Source organism: Oncorhynchus clarkii, chromosome 10 (assembly GCF_045791955.1).
Source record: "Oncorhynchus clarkii lewisi isolate Uvic-CL-2024 chromosome 10, UVic_Ocla_1.0, whole genome shotgun sequence".
In the NCBI taxonomy this organism is placed as follows: Eukaryota; Metazoa; Chordata; class Actinopteri; order Salmoniformes; family Salmonidae; genus Oncorhynchus; species Oncorhynchus clarkii.
In genome coordinates this window covers 6,893,636-6,921,077 of record NC_092156.1, presented here as the reverse complement: position 1 = coordinate 6,921,077, position 27,442 = coordinate 6,893,636, and the positions used below count along the sequence as shown (strand labels likewise).

At 42.2% G+C, this 27,442-nt stretch overlaps 1 protein-coding gene across 1 annotated transcript in view; it reads left to right on the top strand.

Annotated features, from left to right (window-relative positions):
• LOC139419403 (serine/arginine repetitive matrix protein 3-like) overlaps positions 1-24,065 on the top strand; it is a 166,561-nt gene extending 142,496 nt beyond the window's left edge. The window contains exons 11-14 of the mRNA XM_071169350.1: positions 15,816-16,126; positions 20,510-20,779; positions 21,076-21,210; positions 23,828-24,065. Of these exons, the coding sequence (XP_071025451.1) occupies positions 15,816-16,126; positions 20,510-20,779; positions 21,076-21,210; positions 23,828-24,053 (942 nt within the window). The 3' untranslated portion in view covers positions 24,054-24,065. The remainder of the gene's footprint in view (positions 1-15,815; positions 16,127-20,509; positions 20,780-21,075; positions 21,211-23,827) is intronic.
• Positions 24,066-27,442: the final 3,377 nt, after the last annotated feature.

Sequence of the window (27,442 nt, the reverse complement as noted above, 5' to 3'; positions counted from 1 at the left end):
TTTTCTTGTCCGGGGTAAATATTTATCTGCTAAAATAAAATAAAAAAGAAGTGATACAATATGAGAACTAAACACACAACAAATAACATTGGTATTTTAAAGGGACCCAAGCCATTTTGAATATGAGTGCTATATCTCTTTTCCCCATGTATTCATATGAATGTTCAGTACCACTCTCCCCAAGGCTCTCTGTCCAAAAGGAAATCGTTTGAAGTTAAAGAGGCCACTTTCTGAGCTGGTTTCATAAAACCACAATGTTCTCTCGTTGAAGAATATCTCTTCCAAAATGTGACTGGGGTCCCTTTTTAAATGTGCCGTACTCTACTAGTTGTCCATCCTAGCGGTGACTGCCCTGCCTGAGCCTCCCTCCTTCCAACTCTCCTCCCCTCTATCTGTCCATCCGTGTTGTGTGTGTGTGTGTGTGTGTGTGTGTGTGTGTGTGACACATCTTTCTTGCCCTCTGTTGTCCTGTCATGCTCTTCTTATCCCTCCTCCTCTTGTCAGCTCTGTGTGCCCATCTCTCCATCCCTCCTCCTCTTGTCAGCTCTGCGTGCCCATCTCTCCATCCCTCCTTCTCTGGTCAGCTCTGCGTGCCCATCTCTCCATCCCTCCTTCTCTGGTCAGCTCTACAGGCCCATCTCTCCATCCCTCCTTCTCTGGTCAGCTCTGCAGGCCCATCTCTCCATCCCTCCTTCTCTGGTCAGCTCTGCAGGCCCATCTCTCCATCCCTCCTTCCTTACTTCCCTCAAGTAATTCTATCTAAATAACTGATTTCATTTTGTTTCATGATTAACTCTGTTTACTTACCCAGCCGTTACCCATCTCTCCCTTTTCATACTAACACGGCTGCATTTGAACAAGCCAAAAAAGACAGCAAATCATTGTAGTTTCTAGATTATTTTGTTATTTTTTTTTGATTATAAGTTTTGGTTTGTTTGTCCATTTTCTTTTGTATTTTTGTTGGTTTGTTTGTTTACCTTCTCCTTCTTAGTCTCTGGAAGAAGTTCATAGCGTTGATACTAAAAGAAGTTCATTGTCTTTTTCCCATTTCGCTGCGGAGAACATACCTTTCTCCTGTTTTCTGTTTCTTCTTGTCCTGTTTTTGTTGATATTGCAAACGTGTCACTGATTGAAATGGAAGGTAGGTAACACTCTGCTTTGGCACGTGGTCTTTCTTTATGCAGATATGACAATGTCAGAAGCACCCTCTAGCTTGACGTCAATGTTTCTCTTTCTGACCCCCCCCCTCTCTCTCTCTCTCCTCTCTCTCTCTTCTCTCTCTTCTCCCTCTCTCTCTCTCTCTCCTCTCTCTCCTCTCTCTCTCCACTCCTTTCTCTCTCTCTCTCTCTCTCTCTCCTCTCTCTCCTCTCTCTCTCCACTCCTTTCTCTCTCTCTCCTCTCTCTCTCTTCTCTCTCTTCTCTCTCTCTCTCTCTCTCTCTCTCTCTCTCTCTCCCTCTCTCTCTCCCCCTCTCCCTCTCCTCTCCCCCTCTCCCTATCTCTCCCCCCTCTCTGTCTCTCTCTGTCCCTCTCTCTCTCCCCCTCTCCCTCTTTCTCCCCCCTCTCCCCATCTCTCCCCCCTTTCTGTCTCTCTCTCTCTGTATCATTTAACCACCAGGGAACTTTAGCAAATTATTTTATCTTTCCTTTTATCAGTTATATTTTGCTTTTAAGATTTTGATTAGTTAGAGTTGAATGTTTTTTAAACTTGAATATGAATTCAGTCCAATATCCTGCCCAATTTGAAGCAGGTCCGTTTCGTTCTGTTTTGGTAGAATGCATTGATTCCTGTTTGTCCAGCATTCAGCGTTCTCTTGGTGAAATAGTTACATTCGTCTTAAAATTTTGATCATATTTATTTCCTTGATGGCTGTTTCTAAACAGCTGTCATCACCTGCGTCAGTGTGTTTTCTTCTATCTACAGCTTTAGTCTTTAGTTTGTTCTGTGGAGAAGGGGTTCTTGTTTCTGTTGTTTTTCTATGAAGAGTCCCTGTTCAGCGGTCAGCGTTTACAGGAGAGTAGATTATTGCATGCAAGAGAACTCCCTATGTTTTATATACCTGCTTTTGACCTTTGACCTGCTGATAATGATCTACAGTTGAAGTCGGAAGTTTACATACACCTTAGCCAAATACATTTAAACTCAGTTTTTCCACAATTCCTGACAATTAATCCCAGTAAAAAATCCCTGTTTTAGGTCAGTTAGGATCACCACTCTATTTTAAGAATGTGAAATGCCGGAATAATTCTAGAGAGAATTATTTATTTCAGCTTTTATTTCTTTCATCACATTCCCAGTGGGTCAGAAGTTTACATGCACTCAATTAGTATTTGGTAGCATTGCCTTTAAATTGTTTAACCTCTCAAGGGGGTGTGGGACACTTACCGTCCCACCTGGCCAACATCCAGTGAAATTGCAGAGCACCAAATTCAAAGACAGAAATAAATAATCAATAAAAATTCATGAAACGTACTGTTGTTATACATCGGTTTAAAGATGAACTTCTTGTTAATCCAACCACGGTGTCAGATTTCAAAAATATTTTACGGCGAAAGCAAACCATGCGATTATCTGAGAACAGCAGACAAATCATTACAAACAGTAACCAGCCAAGTAGACGAGTAACAAAAGTCAGAAATAGCGATAGAATTAATCACTTACCTTTGATGATCTACATATGGTTGCACTCCGAAGACTCCATGTTACACAATAAATGTTTGTTTTGTTCGATAAAGTCCCTCTTTATATTCAAAAAACCTCCGTTGTGTTGGTGCCTTTTGTTCAGTAATACAAAGCGCGGTCACAACAGACAGACAACATTTTTTACAAGTACCATAAAAGTTCATAGAAACATGTCAAACGATGTTTAAAATCAATCCTCAGGTTGTTTTTGTCATAAATAATCAATAATATTTCAACCGGACAAAAGCTTCTTCAATAGAAAAGGAGAAACAAGAAAGGCGCGCTCCCGGTCACGCGCTGGACTCATGTCTGGAAATTTCCTCTCATTGAAAGTGGTGTTTCTCCCTCATTTTTCAGAGTAAAAGCCTGAAACAATGCCTAAAGACTGACCACATGTATAGGAAGCCATGGATATTGGGAACTGGGTCTTAAGTCTGTATGGTGGATAGGCTTTCAATGGAAAAACAGGCATTTCAAAATAAAAGCACTTCCTGGATGGATTTTCCTCAGGTTTTCACCTGACATATCTGTTCTGTTATACTCACAGACATTTTAACAGTTTTGGAAACTTTAGAGCGTTTTCTATCCAAATCTACCAATTATATGCATATCCTAGCTTCTGGGCCTGAGTAGCAGGCAGTTAACTTTGGGCTTTTCATCCAAAATTCAGAATGTTGCCCCTAGTTTTATTTATTTCACCTTTATTTAACCAGGTAGGCTAGTTGAGAACAAGTTCTCATTTACAACTGCGACCTGGCCAAGATAAAGCGTAGCAATTCGACACATACAACGACACAGAGTTACACATGGGATAAACAAAACATACAGTCAATAATACAGTAGAAACAAAATAAAACAAAAAGTCTATATACAGTGAGTGCAAATGAGGTAAGTTAAGGCAATAAATAGGCCATGGTGGCGAAGTAATTACAATATAGCAATTAAACACTGGAATGGTAGATCGGCAGAAGATGAATGTGCAGGTAGAGATACTGGGGTGCAAAGAAGCAAAATAAATAAATAAATACCAGTATGGGGATGAGGTAGGTAGATAGATAGATGGGCTGTTTACAGATAGGCTATGTACAGGTGCAGTGATCTGTAAGCTGCTCTGACAGCTGGTGCTTAAAGTGAAGTTAACTTGGGTCAAACGCCTTCCACAAGCCTCTCATAATAAGTTGGGTGAATTTTGGCCCATTCCTCCTGACAGAGCTGGTGTAACTGAGTCAGATTTGTAGGCCTCCTTGCTCGCACACGCTTTTTCAGTTCTGCCTACACATTTTCTATAGGATTGAGGTTCAGGTCTTTGTGGTGGTCACTCCAATACCTTGACTTTGTTGTCCTTAAGCCATTTTGCCACAACTTTGGAAGTATGCTTGGGGTCATAGTCCATTTGGAAGACCCATTTGCAACCAAGCTTTAACTTCCTGACTGATGTCTTGAGATGTTGCTTCAATTTATCCACCAAATTTTCCGTTCCTCATGATGTCATCTATTTTGTGAAGTGCACCAGTCCCTCCTGCAGCAAAGCACACCCACAACATGATGCTGCCACCCGTGCTTCACGGTTGGGATGGTGTTCTTCGGCTTGCAAGCCTCCCCCTTTTTCCTCCAAACATAGCGATGATCATTATGGCCAAACAGTTCTATTTTTGTTTCATTAGACCAGAAGACATTTCTCCAAAAAGTACGATCTTTGTCCCCATGTGCAGTTGCAAACTGTAGTCTGGCTTTTTTATGGCGGTTTTGGAGCAGTGGCTTCTTCCATGCTGAGCGGCCTTTCAGGTTATGTTGATATAGGACTCGTTTTACTGTGGATATAGATACTTTTGTACCCGTTTACTCCAGCATCTTCACAAGGTCCTTTGCTGTTGTTCTGGGATTTATCTGCACTTAGGAGACAGAACGCGTCTCCTTCCTGAGCGGTATAGCGGCTGCGTGGTCCCATGGTGTTTATACTTGCGTACTATTGTTTGTACAGATAAATGTGGTACCTTCAGGCGTTTGGAAATTGCTCCCAAGGATGAACCAGACTTGTGGAGGTCTACACATTTTTTGGCTGATTTTTTGGGGGTTTTCCCATGATGTCAAGCAAAGATGCACTGCGTTTGAAGGTAGGCCTTGAAATACATCCACAGGTACACCTCCAATTGACTCAAATTATGTCAATTAGCCTATCAGAAGCTTCTGAAGCCATGACATCATTTTCTGGGACTTTCCAAGCTGTTTAAAGGCACAGTCAACTTAGTGTATGTAAACTTCTGACCCACTGGAATTGTGATACAATGAATTATAAGTGAAATTATCCTGCACAAAGTAGATGTCCTAACCGACTTGCCAAAACTATAGTTTGTGAACAAATTTTTTTGGAGTGGTTGAAAAACGAGTTTTGACTCCAACCTAAGTGTATGTATAAACTTCCGACTTCAACTGTATATCTCCCGGAGACACACACCCAGACACACTCAGCCATGACATTGCGCCACACAAGCATCTACACACAGACACACAAAACCGGGTGAAGCCCCTTGCCCTGTTTATACGGCTTATGATAGAAAATGCTTGCATCCTAGCTCAATGTCCTCCGCCTACCGTATCTTGCAACATCGCCCCCTTGCTCAAAGGCCTCGTAATAAAGTTGGTCTACCAAACACATTTCTGTTTGAAATGGAGCTGTGGTTTTAAGAATAACCTCAATAAATATCCATGTATTTATTTGCACTATTTGCAGAGGTCCTGTTTTCTCAGAGGACTGTTGCTTTTGCTGCAGGTGACGCTTCAACTCTGAGTATAAATTCACTGGTACAGATTTGTGTCACCTATCCTATTAATAGATAGCATTAAACAGAGACCTAAAAGAGATTCGGGCAGCAAGCTGTGCATCTCAACAGAGCCACTTAAGATGTCATATGCACAAAAAGTTACAGGGGAAATGCAACCCCCCACGCTTTCAAGAAATGTCTTGGTTTGAACAAACTGTAACCTAACATAGTATCTGGGGGTGGAACCCCTGAACTTAATACTCTGGAACCCCTGAACTTAACACTCTGGAACCCCTGAACTTAACGCTCTGGAAACCCTGAACTTAATGCTCTGGAACCCCTGAACTTAACACTCTGGAACCCCTGAACTTAACACTCTGGAACCCCTGAACTTAACACTCTGGAACCCCTGAATTTAACACTCTGGAACCCCTGAACTTAACACTCTGGAACCCCTGAACTTAACACTCTGGAACCCCTGAACTTAACACTCTGTAACCCCTGAACTTAACGCTCTGGAACCCCTGAACTTAACACTCTGGAACCCCTGAACTTAACACTCTGGAACCCGTGAACTTAACGCTCTGGAACCCCTGAACTTAACGCTCTGGAACCCCTGAACTTAACGCTCTGGAACCCCTGAACTTAACACTCTGGAACCCCTGAGCTTACCACTCTGGAACTCCTGAACTTAATGCTCTGGAACCCCTGAACTTAACGCTCTGGAACCCCTGAACTTAACACTCTGGAACCCCTGAACTTAACACTCTGGAACCCCTGAACTTAACACTCTGGAACCCCTGAACTTAACACTCTGGAACCCCTGAACTTATTGCAATGGTCATTCACACAGAATGTCTACCCTTCCCTCTGGTGGAATGGGAAGGAGAGTGGATGATCTGAGAGATGTACAGTACCTGCTCTCGGTGTGAGAGGTTCCCTGAACGTTGATTCCTTTCTCTTTTGTATTTGATTGAATGTCAGTTGATTTCATTGTCTCATGCCTCACTCTGCCAGGGAAGGTTTTGTCTCATGCCTCACTCTGCCAGGGAAGGGTTTGTCTCATGCCTCACTCTGCCAGGGAAGGGTTTGTCTCATGCCTCACTCTGCCAGGGAAGGGTTTGTCTCATGCTTCACTCTGCCAGGGAAGGTTTTGTCTCATGCCTCACTCTGCCAGGGAAGGGTTTGTCTCATGCCTCACTCTGCTAGGGAAGGTTTTGTCTCATGCCTCACTCTGGCAGGGAAGGGTTTGTCTCATGCCTCACTCTGCCAGGGAAGGGTTTGTCTCATGCCTCACTCTGCCAGGGAAGGGTTTGTCTCATGCCTCACTCTGCCAGGGAAGGGTTTGTCTCATGCCTCACTCTGCCAGGGAAGGGTTTGTGTCTTTTTCTCTTGCATTTTGTGAAATCTAATGATGCACTTATGTTGCCCACTTTTCCCTTTTCTTCATACCTTACCTACTAAAGGAGGGAATGCCACTTTATTGGTAAGTGGATGTTAACCAAGAGGATGTTAACCAAAAGGTTAAACAACAGTAACGATTTAAAAAAAACAGAGAAAATAAAATGGGTCGCTGTTCACATCTCAGCAATTGTCTACTCCAGGGAAAAAAACTCCACAGAAAGAAATCTATTGAGTAGAAGACGATTGGTTTTTCTGATTTGACTTGACTATAATTGTGAATAATTTATTTTGTTCCTTCCATTTCTGTGATGTTCCGTCAAGTTGTCTACTCTTTTTTTATTTGTTTTGTTTCATATTAGTTTTTTAACTGTTACTAAAACTGCAAGAAGTCATCTTTTTCTATTCTACAAATCTGTAGCTCTCTACTCTCTCTACTATAACTCTCTCTACTGTAACTCTCTCTACTATAACTCTCTCTACTGTAACTCTCTCTACTATAACTCTCTCTACTGTAACTCTCTCTACTGTAACTCTCTCTACTGTAACTCTCTCTACTATAACTCTCTCTACTGTAACTCTCTCTACTGTAACTCTCTACTCTCTACTATAACTCTCTCTACTGTAACTCTCTACTCTCTCTACTATAACTCTCTCTACTGTAACTCTCTCTACTATAACTCTCTCTACTGTAACTCTCTCTACTATAACTCTCTCTACTGTAACTCTCTCTACTATAACTCTCTCTACTATAACTCTCTCTACTATAACTCTCTCTACTGTAACTCTCTCTACTATAACTCTCTCTACTGTAACTCTCTCTACTGTAACTCTCTACTCTCTACTATAACTCTCTCTACTGTAACTCTCTACTCTCTCTACTATAACTCTCTCTACTGTAACTCTCTCTACTATAACTCTCTCTACTGTAACTCTCTCTACTGTAACTCTCTACTCTCTCTACTATAACTCTCTCTACTGTAACTCTCTCTACTGTAACTCTCTACTCTCTACTATAACTCTCTCTACTGTAACTCTCTACTCTCTCTACTATAACTCTCTCTACTGTAACTCTCTACTCTCTCTACTATAACTCTCTCTACTATAACTCTCTCTACTATAACTCTCTCTACTATAACTCTCTCTACTATAACTCTCTACTCTCTCTACTATAACTCTCTCTACTGTAACTCTCTACTCTCTCTACTATAACTCTCTCTACTGTAACTCTCTACTCTCTCTACTATAACTCTCTCTACTGTAACTCTCTACTCTCTCTACTATAACTCTCTCTACTATAACTCTCTCTACTATAACTCTCTCTACTATAACTCTCTCTACTATAACTCTCTCTACTATAACTCTCTCTACTATAACTCTCTCTACTGTAACTCTCTACTCTCTACTGTAACTCTCTCTACTGTAACTCTCTACTCTCTACTGTAACTCTCTCTACTGTAACTTTCTATACTGTAACTCTCTACTCTCTACTATAACTCTCTCTACTGTAACTCTACTCTCTACTGTAACTCTACTCTCTACTGTAACTTTCTATACTGTAACTCTCTACTCTCTACTATAACTCTCTCTACTGTAACTCTACTCTCTACTGTAACTCTACTCTCTACTGTAACTCTACTCTCTACTGTAACTCTCTCTACTGTAACTCTCTCTACTGTAACTTCCTACTCTCTACTGTAACTCTCTCTACTGTAACTCTCTACTCTCTCTACTGTAACTCTCTACTCTCTCTACTATAACTCTCTCTACTGTAACTCTCTACTCTCTCTACTATAACTCTCTCTACTGTAACTCTCTACTCTCTCTACTATAACTCTCTCTACTATAACTCTCTCTACTATAACTCTCTCTACTATAACTCTCTCTACTATAACTCTCTCTACTATAACTCTCTCTACTATAACTCTCTCTACTGTAACTCTCTACTCTCTACTGTAACTCTCTCTACTGTAACTCTCTACTCTCTACTGTAACTCTCTCTACTGTAACTTTCTATACTGTAACTCTCTACTCTCTACTATAACTCTCTCTACTGTAACTCTACTCTCTACTGTAACTCTACTCTCTACTGTAACTTTCTATACTGTAACTCTCTACTCTCTACTATAACTCTCTCTACTGTAACTCTACTCTCTACTGTAACTCTACTCTCTACTGTAACTCTACTCTCTACTGTAACTCTCTCTACTGTAACTCTCTCTACTGTAACTTCCTACTCTCTACTGTAACTCTCTCTACTGTAACTCTCTACTGTAACTCTACTCTCTACTGTAACTCTCTACTGTAACTCTCTTTTCTCTACTGTAACTCTCTACTCTCTCTACTATAACTCTCTCTACTGTAACTCTCTCTACTGTATCTTTCTCTACTGTAACTCTCTACTGTAACTCTACTGTAACTCTCTACTCTCTACTGTAACTCTCTCTACTGTAACTCTCTACTGTAACTCTCTCTATTGAAACTCTATACTGTAACTCTCTCTACTGTAAATCTCTACTCTATCTACTGTAACTCTACTCTCTCTACTGTAACTCCCTACTCTCTACCTGTAACTCTCTCTACTGTAACTCTCTCTACTGTAACTCTCTCTACTATAACTCTCTCTACTGTAACTCTCTCTACTGTAACTCTCTACTCTCTACTATAACTCTCTCTACTGTAACTCTCTACTCTCTCTACTATAACTCTCTCTACTGTAACTCTCTCTACTATAACTCTCTCTACTGTAACTCTCTCTACTGTAACTCTCTACTCTCTCTACTATAACTCTCTCTACTGTAACTCTCTCTACTGTAACTCTCTACTCTCTACTATAACTCTCTCTACTGTAACTCTCTACTCTCTCTACTATAACTCTCTCTACTGTAACTCTCTACTCTCTCTACTATAACTCTCTCTACTATAACTCTCTCTACTATAACTCTCTCTACTATAACTCTCTCTACTATAACTCTCTACTCTCTCTACTATAACTCTCTCTACTGTAACTCTCTACTCTCTCTACTATAACTCTCTCTACTGTAACTCTCTACTCTCTCTACTATAACTCTCTCTACTGTAACTCTCTACTCTCTCTACTATAACTCTCTCTACTATAACTCTCTCTACTATAACTCTCTCTACTATAACTCTCTCTACTATAACTCTCTCTACTATAACTCTCTCTACTATAACTCTCTCTACTGTAACTCTCTACTCTCTACTGTAACTCTCTCTACTGTAACTCTCTACTCTCTACTGTAACTCTCTCTACTGTAACTTTCTATACTGTAACTCTCTACTCTCTACTATAACTCTCTCTACTGTAACTCTACTCTCTACTGTAACTCTACTCTCTACTGTAACTTTCTATACTGTAACTCTCTACTCTCTACTATAACTCTCTCTACTGTAACTCTACTCTCTACTGTAACTCTACTCTCTACTGTAACTCTACTCTCTACTGTAACTCTCTCTACTGTAACTCTCTCTACTGTAACTTCCTACTCTCTACTGTAACTCTCTCTACTGTAACTCTCTACTCTCTCTACTGTAACTCTCTACTCTCTCTACTATAACTCTCTCTACTGTAACTCTCTACTCTCTCTACTATAACTCTCTCTACTGTAACTCTCTCTACTATAACTCTCTCTACTATAACTCTCTCTACTATAACTCTCTCTACTATAACTCTCTCTACTATAACTCTCTCTACTATAACTCTCTCTACTGTAACTCTCTACTCTCTACTGTAACTCTCTCTACTGTAACTCTCTACTCTCTACTGTAACTCTCTCTACTGTAACTTTCTATACTGTAACTCTCTACTCTCTACTATAACTCTCTCTACTGTAACTCTACTCTCTACTGTAACTCTACTCTCTACTGTAACTTTCTATACTGTAACTCTCTACTCTCTACTATAACTCTCTCTACTGTAACTCTACTCTCTACTGTAACTCTACTCTCTACTGTAACTCTACTCTCTACTGTAACTCTCTCTACTGTAACTCTCTCTACTGTAACTTCCTACTCTCTACTGTAACTCTCTCTACTGTAACTCTCTACTGTAACTCTACTCTCTACTGTAACTCTCTACTGTAACTCTCTTTTCTCTACTGTAACTCTCTACTCTCTCTACTATAACTCTCTCTACTGTAACTCTCTCTACTGTATCTTTCTCTACTGTAACTCTCTACTGTAACTCTACTGTAACTCTCTACTCTCTACTGTAACTCTCTCTACTGTAACTCTCTACTGTAACTATCTGTACTGTAACTCTCTCCACTGTAACTCTCTACTCTCTACTATAACTCTCTCTACTGTAACTCTCTACTCTCTCTACTGTAGCTCTCTCCACTGTAACTCTCTCTACTGTAACTCTCTCTACTTTAGCTCTCTCTACTGTAACTCTCTCTACTCTCTACAGTAACTCTCTACTCTCTCTACTGTAACTCTCTCTACTGTAACTCTCAATTCTCTACTGTAACTCTCTCTACATTAACTCTATCTCTACTGTAACTCTCTCTACTGTAACTCTCTCTACTCTAACTCTCTCTACTGTAACTCTCTACTCTCTACTGTAACTCTCTCTACTGTAACTCTACTCTCTACTGTAACTCTCTCTACTGTAACTCTCTACTCTCTACTATAACTCTCTCTACTGTAACTCTACTCTCTACTGTAACTCTACTCTCTACTGTAACTCTACTCTCTACTGTAACTCTCTCTACTGTAACTCTCTCTACTGTAACTTCCTACTCTCTACTGTAACTCTCTCTACTGTAACTCTCTACTGTAACTCTACTCTCTACTGTAACTCTCTACTGTAACTCTCTTTTCTCTACTGTAACTCTCTACTCTCTCTACTATAACTCTCTCTACTGTAACTCTCTCTACTGTATCTTTCTCTACTGTAACTCTCTACTGTAACTCTACTGTAACTCTCTACTCTCTACTGTAACTCTCTCTACTGTAACTCTCTACTGTAACTATCTGTACTGTAACTCTCTCCACTGTAACTCTCTACTCTCTACTATAACTCTCTCTACTGTAACTCTCTACTCTCTCTACTGTAGCTCTCTCCACTGTAACTCTCTCTACTGTAACTCTCTCTACTTTAGCTCTCTCTACTGTAACTCTCTCTACTCTCTACAGTAACTCTCTACTCTCTCTACTGTAACTCTCTCTACTGTAACTCTCAATTCTCTACTGTAACTCTCTCTACATTAACTCTATCTCTACTGTAACTCTCTCTACTGTAACTCTCTCTACTCTAACTCTCTCTACTGTAACTCTCTACTCTCTACTGTAACTCTCTCTACTGTAACTCTACTCTCTACTGTAACTCTCTCTACTGTAACTCTCTACTCTCTACTATAACTCTCTCTACTGTAACTCTACTCTCTACTGTAACTCTACTCTCTACTGTAACTCTACTCTCTACTGTAACTCTCTCTACTGTAACTCTCTCTACTGTAACTTCCTACTCTCTACTGTAACTCTCTCTACTGTAACTCTCTACTGTAACTCTACTCTCTACTGTAACTCTCTACTGTAACTCTCTTTTCTCTACTGTAACTCTCTACTCTCTCTACTATAACTCTCTCTACTGTAACTCTCTCTACTGTATCTTTCTCTACTGTAACTCTCTACTGTAACTCTACTGTAACTCTCTACTCTCTACTGTAACTCTCTCTACTGTAACTCTCTACTGTAACTATCTGTACTGTAACTCTCTCCACTGTAACTCTCTACTCTCTACTATAACTCTCTCTACTGTAACTCTCTACTCTCTCTACTGTAGCTCTCTCCACTGTAACTCTCTCTACTGTAACTCTCTCTACTTTAGCTCTCTCTACTGTAACTCTCTCTACTCTCTACAGTAACTCTCTACTCTCTCTACTGTAACTCTCTCTACTGTAACTCTCAATTCTCTACTGTAACTCTCTCTACATTAACTCTATCTCTACTGTAACTCTCTCTACTGTAACTCTCTCTACTCTAACTCTCTCTACTGTAACTCTCTACTCTCTACTGTAACTCTCTCTACTGTAACTCTACTCTCTACTGTAACTCTCTCTACTGTAACTCTACTCTCTACTCTCTACTGTAACTCTCTCTACTGTAACTCTCTAATCTCTACTGTAACTCTCGCTACTGTAACTCACTGTACTGTAACTCTCTACTGTAGCCCTCTCCACTGTAACTCTCTCTACTGTAACTCTCTACTGTAACTCTCCATACTGTAACTCTCTACTCTCTCTACTGTAACTCTCTCTACTGTAACTCTCTACTCTCTACTGTAACTCTCTACTGTAACTCTCTCTACTATAGCTCTTTCTACTGTAACTCTCTACTCTCTCTACTATAACTCTCTCTACTGTAACTCTCTACTCTCTCTACTGTAACTCTCTCTACTGTAACTCTCTACTCTCTACTGTAACTCTCTCTACTGTAACTCTCTACTGTAACTCTCTCTACTATAGCTCTTTCTACTGTAACTCTCTACTCTCTCTACTGTAACTCTCTCTACTGTAACTATCTCTACTGTAACTCTCTCTACTGTAACTCTACTCTCTCTATTGTAACTCTCTACTCTCTACTGTAACTCTCTCTATTGTAACTCTCTACTGTAACTCTCTCTACTGTAAATCTCTACTCTCTCTTCTGTAACTGTACTCTCTCTACTGTAACTCCCTACTCTCTACCTGTAACTCTCTCTACTGTAACTCTATACTCTCTCTACTGTAACTCTCTCTACTGTAACTCTCTACTGTAACTCTCTCTACTGTAGCTCTCTCTACTGTAACTCTCTCTACTGTAACTCTACTCGCTCTACTGTAACTCTCTACTCTCTACTGTAACTCTCTCTACTGTAACCCTCTACTCTCTCTACTGTAACTCTACTCTCTCTACTGTAACTCTACTCTCTCTACTGTAACTCTACTCTCTCTACTGTAACTATCTACTCTCTCTACTGTAACTCTACTCTCTCTACTGTAACTCTACTCTCTCTACTGTAACTATCTACTCTCTCTACTGTAACTCTACTCTCTCTACTGTAACTCTCTACTCTCTCTATTGTAACTCTCTACTGTAACTCTCTACTGTAACTCTCAACTGTAACTTTCTACTCTCTCTACTGTAACTCTCTCTACTGTAACTCTACTCTCTCTACTGTAACTCCCTACTCTCTACCTGTAACTCTCTCTACTGTAACTCTCTACTGTAACTCTCTCTACTGTAACTCTATACTCTCTCTACTGTAACTCTCTCTACTGTAACTCTCTCTACTGTAACTCTCTACTGTAACTCTCTACTGTAACTCTCTACTGTAACTGTCTACTCTCTCTACTGTAACTCTACTCTTTATACTGTAACTCTCTACTCTCTACTGTAACTCTCTCTATTGAAACTCTATACTGTAACTCTCTCTACTGTAAATCTCTACTCTATCTACTGTAACTCTACTCTCTCTACTGTAACTCCCTACTCTCTACCTGTAACTCTCTCTACTGTAACTCTCTCTACTGTAACTCTCTCTACTGTAACTCTCTACTGTAACTCTCTCTACTGTAGCTCTCTCTACTGTAACTCTCTCTACTGTAACTCTACTCGCTCTACTGTAACTCTCTACTCTCTACTGTAACTCTCTCTACTGTAACCCTCTACTCTCTCTACTGTAACTCTCTACTCTCTCTACTATAACTCTCTACTGTAACTCTCTACTGTAACTCTCTACTGTAACTCTATACTCTCTCTACTTTAACTCTCTCTACTGTAACTCTCTCTACTGTAACTCTCTCTACTGTAACTCTACTCTCTCTACTGTAACTCTCTCTACTGTAACTCTCTCTACTGTAACTCGACTCTCTGTACTGTAACTCTACTCTCTCTATTGTAACTCTCTCTACTGCAACTCTCTCTATTCTCTCTACTGTTACTCTCTCTACTATCTCTACTGTAACTCTCTCTACTCTATCTACTTTAACTCTCTACTCTCTCTACTGTAACTCTCTACTCTCTCTACTTTAACTCTATTTACTCTCTCTACTGTAACTCTCTCTACTCTCTCTACTGTAACTCTCTCTACTCTATCTACTGTAACTCTCTACTCTCTCTACTGTTACTCTCTCTACTATCTCTACTGTAACTCTCTCTACTCTATCTACTGTATCTCTCTCTACTCTCTCTACTGTAACTCTCTCTACTCTATCTACTGTAATTCTCTACTCTCTCTACTGTAACTCTACTATATCTAATGTAACTCTCTACTCTCTCTACTTTAGCTCTCATTACTCTCTACTGTAACTCTCTCTACTGTAACTCTCTACTCTCCTTTCTCTCTTCTTCTCTGTTCTCCTCTCTCTCTTCTTCTCTGTTCTCATCTCTCTCTTCTTCTCTGTTCTCCTCTCTCTCTTCTTCTCTGTTCTCCTCTCTCTCTTATTCTCTACTCTCCTCTCTCTCTTCTTCTCTGTTCTCCTCTCTCTCTTCTTTTCTGTTCTCCTCTCTCTCTTCTTCTCTGTTCTCCTCTCTCTCTTCTTCTCTGTTCTCCTCTCTCTCTTCTTCTCTGTTCTCCTCTCTCTCTTCTTCTCTGTTCTCCTCTCTCTCTTCTTCTCTGTTCTCCTCTCTGATCTTTAACTTTATTTGTTCATTTGATATTGTTTACCATTCTTCCTCTCCCTCTTCTAGTTTTTTTGTTTGTTTCTTATTGGGATTATGATTTCTTCGTCTCATTATGGTTTTGCATGCCAAAGTATTGCATGCGTTGTACCATAGAGGGCTGTCTATAAGCCATATCAAGAAAAAAAACCTAGATCTTTTCTTTTAGATGTTGACCCTCTTTTGGCAAGTACATCGTAGCACTCAAACCCTCCACTGTGACAAACTCTAAGGCCATTTCTTCCCCTTTCTTCTGTTTTGTCTTTGGTTCTTTTTTTTCCGTTTGTTGGTTATCATCTCTCTACAGAAGCTGAGAATGCTGACTGCTGTTTCTCCGGGAACCCAGTCGACCATCATACTGCCACAACTGAGAGGAGGAGAGAACAAGGCCCACACTGCCATCTACAGGGCCCCAGGAAGTACTGCTGCCCAGGCTGGAGAGGCCTTACAGGGGGTGGACAGGCAGACGACAGACCTGGGGTCGTCAGGGAGATGGGGAGGTCACAGAGGTCACAGAGTCCAGGGGAAGCGCTCCCATTCACCGACTCACAGCAGTGACTCCGCCCACTCTCAACATAACCTGCATCCTCACAGAGAAAAGAGCTCTCACCAGAAGAAGTAAGCAGAGAGATTGGACCGGTCATACTGACATAACCTTTACCATTGACAGGGCCGGATTAATGCAGGGAATTACTGGAGTTTAAACCCCTGAGCACCGGCCCATGGAAGCCCAAGAAGCAGTAAAAAAAAAGTTACTTAATTTTTTTTTAATATTACATGACCGGTAGTGCACTAATTGGGTAACCGATTCATAAAAAATCCCCACCAAAAAAATTGACTGATAAATAAATGTGACTGGTCAATTGTTTGAGTCAGGGGCTGCTCCCAAGCCCAAGAGGCAACAATTTTTCTAAAATTATTCCATTATTATGATAGTTTTTTTTTTATCCAACCACAATGTTCTAAATACACGAGAGAGCATATTTTTTTTAAAAAAACAGAGTTTCAAATAAATTACTGTGGATAACATTGTATCACAAGCGCCTATAGGTAACTGCCAAAATAAATGAAACACCAACATAAATGTCTTAAAAGGATGTCTGGCAACCACAAGCTGCCAGAACAGCTTTCACACACCTTGACAACCACAAGCTGCCAGAACAGCTTTCACACACCTTGGCAACCACAAGCTGCCAGAACAGCTTTCATACATACACCTTGGCAACCACAAGCTGCCAGAACAGCTTTCATACACCTTGGCAACCACAAGCTGCCAGAACAGCTTTCATACACCTTGGCAACCACAAGCTGCCAGAACAGCTTTCATACACCTTGGCAACCACAAGCTGCCAGAACAGCTTTCACACACCTTGGCAACCACAAGCTGCCAGAACAGCTTTCATACACCTTGACAACCACAAGCTGCCAGAACAGCTTTCATACACCTTGGCAACCACAAGCTGCCAGAACAGCTTTCATACACCTTGGCAACCACAAGCTGCCAGAACAGCTTTCACACACCTTGGCAACCACAAGCTGCCAGAACAGCTTTCACACACCTTGGCAACCACAAGCTGCCAGAACAGCTTTCACACACCTTGGCAACCACAAGCTGCCAGAACAGCTTTCATACACCTTGGCAACCACAAGCTGCCAGAACAGCTTTCATACACCTTGGCAACCACAAGCTGCCAGAACAGCTTTCATACACCTTGGCAACCACAAGCTGCCAGAACAGCTTTCATACATACACCTTGGCAACCACAAGCTGCCAGAGCAGCTTTCACACACCTTGGCAACCACAAGCTGCCAGAACAGCTTTCATACATACACCTTGGCAACCACAAGCTGCCAGAACAGCTTTCACACACCTTGGCAACCACAAGCTGCCAGAACAGCTTTCACACACCTTGGCAACCACAAGCTGCCAGAACAGCTTTCATACACCTTGGCAACCACAAGCTGCCAGAACAGCTTTCATACACCTTGGCAACCACAAGCTGCCAGAACAGCTTTCACACACCTTGGCAACCACAAGCTGCCAGAACAGCTTTCACACACCTTGGCAACCACAAGCTGCCAGAACAGCTTTCACACACCTTGGCAACCACAAGCTGCCAGAACAGCTTTCATACACCTTGGCAACCACAAGCTGCCAGAACAGCTTTCATACACCTTGGCAACCACAAGCTGCCAGAACAGCTTTCATACACCTTGGCAACCACAAGCTGCCAGAACAGCTTTCATACACCTTGGCAACCACAAGCTGCCAGAACAGCTTTCACACACCTTGGCAACCACAAGCTGCCAGAACAGCTTTCACACACCTTGGCAACCACAAGCTGCCAGAACAGCTTTCACACACCTTGGCAACCACAAGCTGCCAGAACAGCTTTCATACACCTTGGCAACCACAAGCTGCCAGAACAGCTTTCATACACCTTGGCGACCACAAGCTGCCAGAACAGCTTTCATACACCTTGGCAACCACAAGCTGCCAGAACAGCTTTCATACACCTTGGCAACCACAAGCTGCCAGAACAGCTTTCACACACCTTGGCAACCACAAGCTGCCAGAACAGCTTTCACACACCTTGGCAACCACAAGCTGCCAGAACAGCTTTCACACACCTTGGCATAAATTCTACAAATGGACCTAAACCATGCAAGGAAAATGCACTCCACAGACAATAACAAACATAGATGTGGGAAGTTGGGGTGCTGAGAGTGCTGCAGCAAGAATAACACAAATATAATAACGAATTAAATAATATATTATATATATTTTTTTTTTGTGCAAATTTATTACAAATAAAAAACAGAAATACCTTCTTTACATAAGTATTCAGACCTTTTGCTTTGAGACCTGAAATTGAGCTCATCTTGTTTCCATTGATCATCCTTGAGATGTTTCTACAACTTGATTAGAGTCCACCTGTGGTAAATTCAATTGATTGGACATGATTTGGAAAGGCAACACACCTGTCTATATAAGGTCCCACAGTTGACAGTGCATGTCAGAGCAAAAACCAAGCCATGAGGTCGAATGAATTGTCCGTAGAGATCCGAGACAGGATTGTGTTGAGGCATAGATCTGGGGAAGTGTACCAAAAAATGTATGCAGCATTGAACGTTCCCAAGAACACACTGGCCTCCACCAATCTTAAATGGAAGGAGTTTGGAACCACCAAGACTCTTCCTAGAGCTGGCTGCCCGGCCAACCTGAGCCATCAGGGGAGAAAGGCCTTGGTCAGGAAGGTGACCAAGAACCCGATGGTCACTCTGAAAGAGCTCCAGAGTTCCTCTGTGGATATGGGAGGACTTTTCTTAGAGGCATCACTACAGACACCCTGGTTTGAATCCAGGCTGTATCACAACCGGCCATAATTGGGAGTCCCATAGGGCGGTGGACAATTGGCCCAGCGTCGGTCAGGTTTGGCCGGTGTAGGCCGTCATTGTAAATAAGAATTTGTTCTTAATTGACTTAAATAAAGGTGAAATAATAATAAATAAATAAAAATTCAATGGTAGAGTGGCCAGACGGAAGCCTCTCCTCAGTAAAAGGCACTTCACAGCCCTCCTGTGGTTTGCCAAAAGGCACCTAAAGGATTCTCAGACCATGAGAAACAAGATTCTCTGGTCTGATGAAACCAAGACTGAACTCTTTGGCCTGAATGCCAAGCGTCTGGAGGAAACCTGACACCATCCCTACGGTGAAGCATGGTGGTGGCAGCATCATGCTGTGGGGATGTTTTTCAGCAACAGAGACTGGGAAACTTGTCAGGCTTGAGGGAAAGATGAATGGAGCAAAGTACAGAGAGATCCTTGATGAAAACCTGCTCCAGAGCGCTCAGGATCTCAGACTGGAGCGAAGGCTCACCTTCCAACAGGACAACGTCCGTAAGCAGACAGCCAAGACAACACAGGAGTGGCTTCTGGACAAGTATCTGAATGTCCTTGAGAGGATCTGCAAAGAAGAATGGGAGAAACTCCCCAAATACTGTGTATATATATATATATATATATATATATATATATATATATATATATATACATCAAATCAAATTTATTTATATATCCCTTCTTACATCAGCTGATATCTCAAAGTGTTGTACAGAAACCCAGCCTAAAACCCCAAACAGCAAGCAATGCAGGTGTAGAAGCATGGTGGCTTGGATAAACTCCCTAGAAAGGCCAAAACCTATGAAGAAACCTAGAGAGGAACCAGGCTATGTGGGGTGGCCAGTCCTCTTCTGGCTGTGCCGGGTGGAGATTAGAACAGAACATGGCCAAGATGTTCAAATGTTCATAAAATTACCAGCATGGTCCAATAATAATAAGGCAGAACAGTTGAAACTGGAGCAGCAGCACGGCCAGGTGGACTGGGAACAGCAAGGAGTCATCATGTCAGGTAGTCCCGAGGCAAGGTCCTAGGGCTCTGGTCCTCCGAGAGAGAGAAAGAAAGAGAGAATTAGAGAGAGCATACTTAAATTCACACAGGACACCGGATAGGACAGGAGAAGTACTCCAGATATAACAAACTGACCCTAGCCCCCCGACACATAAACTACTGCAGCATAAATACTGGAGGCTGAGACAGGAGGGGTCAGGAGACACTGTGGCCCCATCCGATGACACCCCCGGACAGGGCCAAACAGGAAGGATATAACCCCACCCACTTTGCCAAAGCACAGCCCCCACATCACTAGAGGGATATCTTCAACCACCAACTTACCATCCTGAGACAAGGCAGAGTATAGCCCACAAAGATCTCCGCCACGGCACAACCCAGGGGGGGGGGCGTCAACCCAGACAGGAAGATCACATCAGTGACTCATGGGTCCCTTGTATTGTTCAATAAGAATTTGTTCTTAATGACTTTCCTAGTAAAATAAAGGTTAAATAAAAAATTAAAATAAGTAAAACCTACTAAAGTTATCCACCATGACCGCCATCTTTTATCTGTTACCACTAATCAAATGATACTCGTTACCCATCCAGGACTAAAAGATCCCACTCTTCCAAGCGTCACCGCCGTGGGGGTCGGGGACAGGCCCATCACCAGAGGCTGTCTGCATCCCCAGGGCGGCACCACCATGCGTCTGGGTCAGGCACCAAGAAGAGTGAGTCTCGGGGGCGGGGCGGTGTCGGTGTCCGGCAGCGCAGCAGCTCCTGGAGCTCAGGACGGTCCTCATCATGCTCTGTCTCCAGAGAGAGAGGCCCCAGCAAGGTCAAGTCCCTCCACGTCAATGCCAGACAGAACAATTCCAGGTGACTTACTAGTCTGTGGCTGAGAGTTAACCTACCACCAAGAGGAAGGGTTACTTACTAGTCTGTGGATAATAGTTAACCTACCACCAAGAGGAAGGGTTACTTACTAGTCTATGGATAATAGTTAACCTACCTGGAAGGCCAGATTAACCTCTTGGTTTTAGGTCTACTAGAAACTTGTGTAGTTTAGTTTAGCTCCCCAGTGATTTTATTTTGACACAAACATGACTTTTTTCATACATTTGTTGTTTGTTTTGCCTGTCCAGTACACATGACAATTTCTGTGTATTTTTCAGTTTTTCCGCTAAGGACAGAGATAGTCCTCACCACTCTGACGCTGACCGTGCTCACCGTCGTTCCAGGAGCTACTCTCCCATCAGGAAGAGGAGACGAGACTCTCCCAGCTTCATGGAGGCTCGCAGGATCACCAGGTAACAGAAGATCTACAGTATCTACAGTATGCTCCCTCAGTGAAAGCAGAATAAAATTGTAACACTGACATCTATGGGAGAGATTGTCAAGGTTTCTCCCTCTCAGCTTTTCTTTGGTTTTTCTCAACAATTTGATTGTGAATACTCAGCATAATTACTGTAAATGTGGGGTTCTTTTATGTACATAGTGTGTGTTTTATCCTTAATCAAGTGGAACTGAAAATGTTAGATTATTTGTCACAGCTGAGCGATGGCACACATCAGCAATAATATGATTCAATTGTATTTCCCAGAATATGTGTGGAGTGCTTTTCGATAAAATGCTGGTTCTGTCACTCCTCTGTCAATCCTGTACAAAGGAAGAGTCCCCCGGAAGCCAAGACAACAGAATGCTGCTGAGCTGCAGGCTAGGTTACTGTGGTAACAGTTGCCGTGCAGCAGGACTCTCCTAGTTCTCCTGTCTGAAGTCTGGTGAAGCAGCTAACCAACAGAACAAACTTCCCAAGAGTAACACTGCTGCCTCTCCTTTCCCTCGAGTCTCTCTCCTTCTTTCTATCCTCTTTTCATTTTGTAAAGCCGCTTGAATAAACTCACACAAGCACTAGAGAAACAGTCAGATATCCACTAATGTTATAACACAGGTGTTTTTGATGAAGGTGCTATCAAGGCCTTCATCTTGATCAGTAATGTCTTCCTTGAACTTGGCCGTTGTCCCAAATTGTGGATCGACAGAAATTATTTTGAGATGTTTCCAGTGAATTCTCATTCAGTAGCAGAAGCACCTTGATAGAGCTGACGTCGTTCCTAGATCGTTAAATCACCTGATTTGTGGTTGATGGCTAAACCTTCAGATAATCTTCCTGCCCTTTTTGTGTGGCTAACAGCTCTTAACTTACCAGCAGCAACCTCTCATACCTCTCAACTTCTGCAAGTGTCACTTAGGTTGCACCTTGAGGATGTCCACTAACAAGGCAATCTCAGTGCTTTTAACCCATTGAAGTGTGTGTGTGTGTGTGTGTGTGTGTGTGTGTGTGTGTGTGCGGATGCCTACTAACTAACATATGCATCTGCTCTCTTTCAGCACCTCTCAATCTGACTGTACCACCTAATAACCATAGTAACAACCACAGTAACAACTACAGTAATAAATACAATAATAACTACAGTAACAACTACAGTAATAAATACAATAATAACTACAGTAACAACTACAGTAATAAATACAATAATAACTACAGTAACAACTACAGTAATAAATACAATAATAACTACAGTAACAACTACAGTAATAAATACAATAATAACTACAGTAACAACTACAGTAATAAACACAATAATAACTACAGTAATAAATACAATAATAACTACAGTAACAACTACAGTAAAAAATTCAATAATAACTACAGAAACAACTACAGTAATAAATACAATAATAACTACAGTAACAACTACAGTAATAAATACAATAATAACTACAGTAACAACTACAGTAATAAACACAATAATAACTACAGTAACAACTACAGTAATACATACAATAATAACTACAGTAACAACTACAGTAATACATACAATAATAACTACAGAAACAACTACAGTAATAAATACAATAATAACTACAGTAACAACTACAGTAATAAATACAATAATAACTACAGTAACAACTACAGTAATAAATACAATAATAACTACAGAAACAACTACAGTAATAAATACAATAATAACTACAGTAACAACTACAGTAATAAACACAATAATAACTACAGTAATAAATACAATAATAACTACAGTAACAACTACAGTAAACAATACAATAATAACTACAGAAACAACTACAGTAATAAATACAATAATAACTACAGTAACAACTACAGTAATAAACACAATAATAACTACAGTAACAACTACAGTAATAAATACAATAATAACTACAGTAACAACTACAGTAATAAATACAATAATAACTACAGAAACAACTACAGTAATAAATACAATAATAACTACAGTAACAACTACAGTAATAAATACAATAATAACTACAGTAACAACTACAGTAATAAATACAATAATAACTACAGAAACAACTACAGTAATAAATACAATAATAACTACAGAAACAACTACAGTAATAAATACAATAATAACTACAGTAACAACTACAGTAATAAACACAATAATAACTACAGAAACAAACACAGTAATAACTACAGTAATAAATACAATGATAACTACAGTAATAACTACAGTAATAAATACAATAATAACTACAGTATGCCTATTTCTCTGGTCTGCTTTTCATGACAGCTGACCAAGTGCTTTATTTATTTTATTTTTTTTAACTTTTATGAAGATTCAAACATGTTATAGATTTGACGTGGTACAGTACATGGAATATTTATACATATTTTTTTTTAATACATTTGATATTTAAATTCTGAGAGTATTTAAAAAATGGATTATGTTGCAAAACGTACAGCATTCCTACTGGACCATACTGTAACAGAGACAAGAAAACACGCTCTCTGGTCAGCTGTCAATGTGCTGGTCCTCCTCACACTAACTAACTCCTACAAGAGCTTTATGTACTGTCTAATCTCCTACCCTCTCCTCTCCTCAGCGCTCGGAAGCGGCCTATCCCGTACTACCGCCCCAGCCCTTCCTCCTCCAGTTCCATGTCAAGCCCCTCCCATTCAGGGAGGAGTCGCAGCCGCAGCTACAGCTGCAGTCACAGCCGCACCAGGAGCCACAGCCGCTCACGCAGCCCCAGGAGCCACAGCCGCTCACGCAGCCCCAGGAGCCACAGCAACTACAGTCGCAGCAGCTATGAAAGCCCCGGCTTCTGATGAGAGAGAGACAGAGAGAGGGAGAGTTGGGGGGGGGAGATAGATGGGGGAGAACAGCAGGAGAGATTGAGGGAGAGAGAGGGGGAGGGAGATAAATCATGTTATGCGTCCCTGATTGGTCCAAACACAGGGTCAGACCTTCTCTGTTTTTTATACCATCCTCAGTCTCCATCTCTGTATACCAGCATTAACCAGAGCCTGGATCTGAAATATCGATTTGTCTTCACACAGGTACTTATTTAAAATAACATTTTTCAGATCACGCTTTTAGAAAATAATTGATAAAGAACAATTCTGTAAGCACTTTCTCTATATGTTTCTGCATAGCAAAAGTAACCCCCCCCCCAAAAAAAAATGTTTGTCAAAGAAGATGAAAAGAAGAGATACAAGTGAAAGAAAGAAATCAAATCAAATCAAACAGCACTGGGCAATTCTTCCTCCAATGTCATTACGTAATTTCCCCAAAGACACTTATGCTTAGGAACCAGAGAGATCAAAACAGATGCGATAAAGAACAAAAGAAAAGATGGCTGACGATTTAGCATGCAGAAGGGAACTGATATATCAGGATGTAAAGATGATTCTAAACTGTAAGTTCTGGCTTGTAAACTATGCACTGTATATTCTATGTGATTTTTTTTGGAAGAGGCTTGTTATTTGATGGTGACTTCGCATGATGATGAAACAGAAAGGAGGAAGACTGCTGCTTGTACCAGAGAGCTGCCTGCCATTACAGGACTACAGGTCCCAGGGTGCATCTGTCCCTGCCCCTGCCACTACAGGACTACAGGTCCCAGGGTGCATCAGTCCCTGCCCCTGCCACTACGGGACTACAGGTCCCAGGGTGCATCTGTCCCTGACACTACAGGTCCCTAGGGTGCACCTGTCCCTGCCCCTGCCACTACAGGACTACAGGTCCCAGGGTGCATCAGTCCCTGCCCCTGCCATTACAGGACTTCAGGTCCCAGGGTGCATCAGTCCCTGCCCCTGCCATTACAGGACTACAGGTCCCAGGATGCATCTGTCCCTGCCCCTGCCACTAAAGGTCCCAGGGTGCATCTGTCCCTGCCACTACAGGACTACAGGTCCCAGGGTGCATCTGTCCCTGCCCCTGCCATTACAGGACTATAGGTCCCAGGGTGCATCTGTCCCTGCCCCTGCCATTACAGGACTACAGGTCCCAGGGTGCATATGTCCCTGCCCCTGCAGCTACAGGTCCCAGGGTGCATCTGTCCCTGCCCCTGCCACTACAGGACTACAGGTCCCAGGGTGCATAGTCCCTGCCCCTGCCATTACAGGACTACAGGTCCCAGGGTGCATCTGTCCCTGCCCCTGCCACTACAGGTCCCAGGGTGCATCTGTCCCTGCCCCTGCCACTACAGGTCCCAGGGTGCATCAGTCCCTGCCCCTGCCATTACAGGACTACAGGTCCCAGGGTGCATCTGTCCCTGCCCCTGCCATTACAGGACTACAGGTCCCAGGGTGCATCTGTCCCTGCCCCTGCCATTACAGGACTACAGGTCCCAGGGTGCATCTGTCCCTGCCCCTGCCATTACAGGACTACAGGTCCCGGGGTGCATCTGTCCCTGCCCCTGCCACTACAGGTCCCAGGGTGCATCTGTCCCTGCCCCTGCCATTACAGGACTACAGGTCCCAGGGTGCATCTGTCCCTGCCCCTGCCATTACAGGACTACAGGTCCCAGGGTGCATCTGTCCCTGCCCCTGCCATTACAGGACTACAGGTCCCAGGGTGCATCTGTCCCTGCCACTACAGTACTACAGGTACCAGGGTGCAGTACTACAGGTCCCAGGGTGCATCTGTTCCTGACCCTGCCACTACAGGACTACAGGTCCCAGGGTGCATCTGTCCCTGCCCCTGCCACTACAGTACTACAGGTCCCAGGGTGCATCTGTTCCTGCCACTACAGGACTACAGATCCCAGGGTGCATCTGTTCCTGCCCCTGCCACTACAGTACTACAGGTCCCAGGGTGCAGTACTACAGGTCCCAGGGTGCATCTGTCCCTGCCCCTGACACTACATTACTACAGGTCCCAGGGTGCATCTGTCCCTGCCCCTGCCACTACAGTACTACAGGTCCCAGGGTGCATCTGTCCCTGCCCCTGCCAATACAGTACTACAGGTCCCAGGGTGCATCTGTCCCTGCCCCCTATTCTGACTTGGGGCACATTCAGATAGAAGTATGCTATGTAGAACAAACATGGATCTCTGAGATGTAGAATAAGGAATCACGTTGGCCCTATTTGTGGTATTTCTATCTGAAACGATCGAGACCATTTTGGTACCGAACATGGCCCTGACATTCCTGACCTGTAATCACACACAGAGGCAAAAAAAAACAAGGGACAGATGTTTGATTATCATGTACTTTTTCCTCACTTCCTTATTCCACTATTTATTATGTCCAGACCTCTTGCTCAATGACCAGTGACGTGAAGTCGCTCTGTAAAGATACTCTTTCTAAAGATATTTTCTGCAAAAGCATCCATGCGATCATGTGGGTCTATCTTTTATCCACAGCTATTTGTTCAGTTATTTATTCCAATTATTTATCTATTTCTTATGTTATTTATTTATTTATTTATTTATTTGTTTTTTTTCTCATCAAATGTTTATTTTAAACAATTTGAAGAACCGTGTTGTTGAGATCTTAATATTTAATGGGAGATAGAATTGCTGCATATGTTCTCATCTATGAACATACAGAACGTCAATTGATGTTTTAACCCAAATCCTTTTTTTTTTTGTCATTTTTTAGTTACAGTCTTAGAGGGACTGTTACCTGTCTGTCTGTCTCCTGGTGCAGGGGGTGCCTAGTTACAGTCTTAGAGGGGCTGTTACCTGTCTGTCTGTCTCCTGGTGCAGGGGGTCCCTAGTTACAGTCTTAGAGGGACTGTTACCTGTCTGTCTGTCTCCTGGTGCAGGGGATGCCTAGTTACAGTCTTAGAGGGACTGTTACCTGTCTGTCTGTCTCCTGGTGCAGGGGGTGCCTAGTTACATTCTTAGAGGGACTGTTACCTGTCTGTCTGTCTCCTGGTGCAGGGGGTGCCTAGTTACAGTCTTAGAGGGACTGTTACCTGTCTGTCTGTCTCCTGGTGCAGGGGATGTCTAGTTACAGTCTTAGAGGGGCTGCTACCTGTCTGTCTGTCTCCTGGTACAGGGGATGCCTAGTTACAGTCTTAGAGGGGCTGTTACTCTGCAGGGCTCCAAAGCTCCACTTCTACCAACTCCTACTGTCAAACTCATAAACCAGTCCTGGATTGGCTCTCTGCAGACAAAGGTGTGTTGATTGGGCGAGTTTGTGGTCGGTGTTACCAATCACATTGCCCCTGCTGTATAAGGCTGATCTATCCCCTACACCCTGCTTTT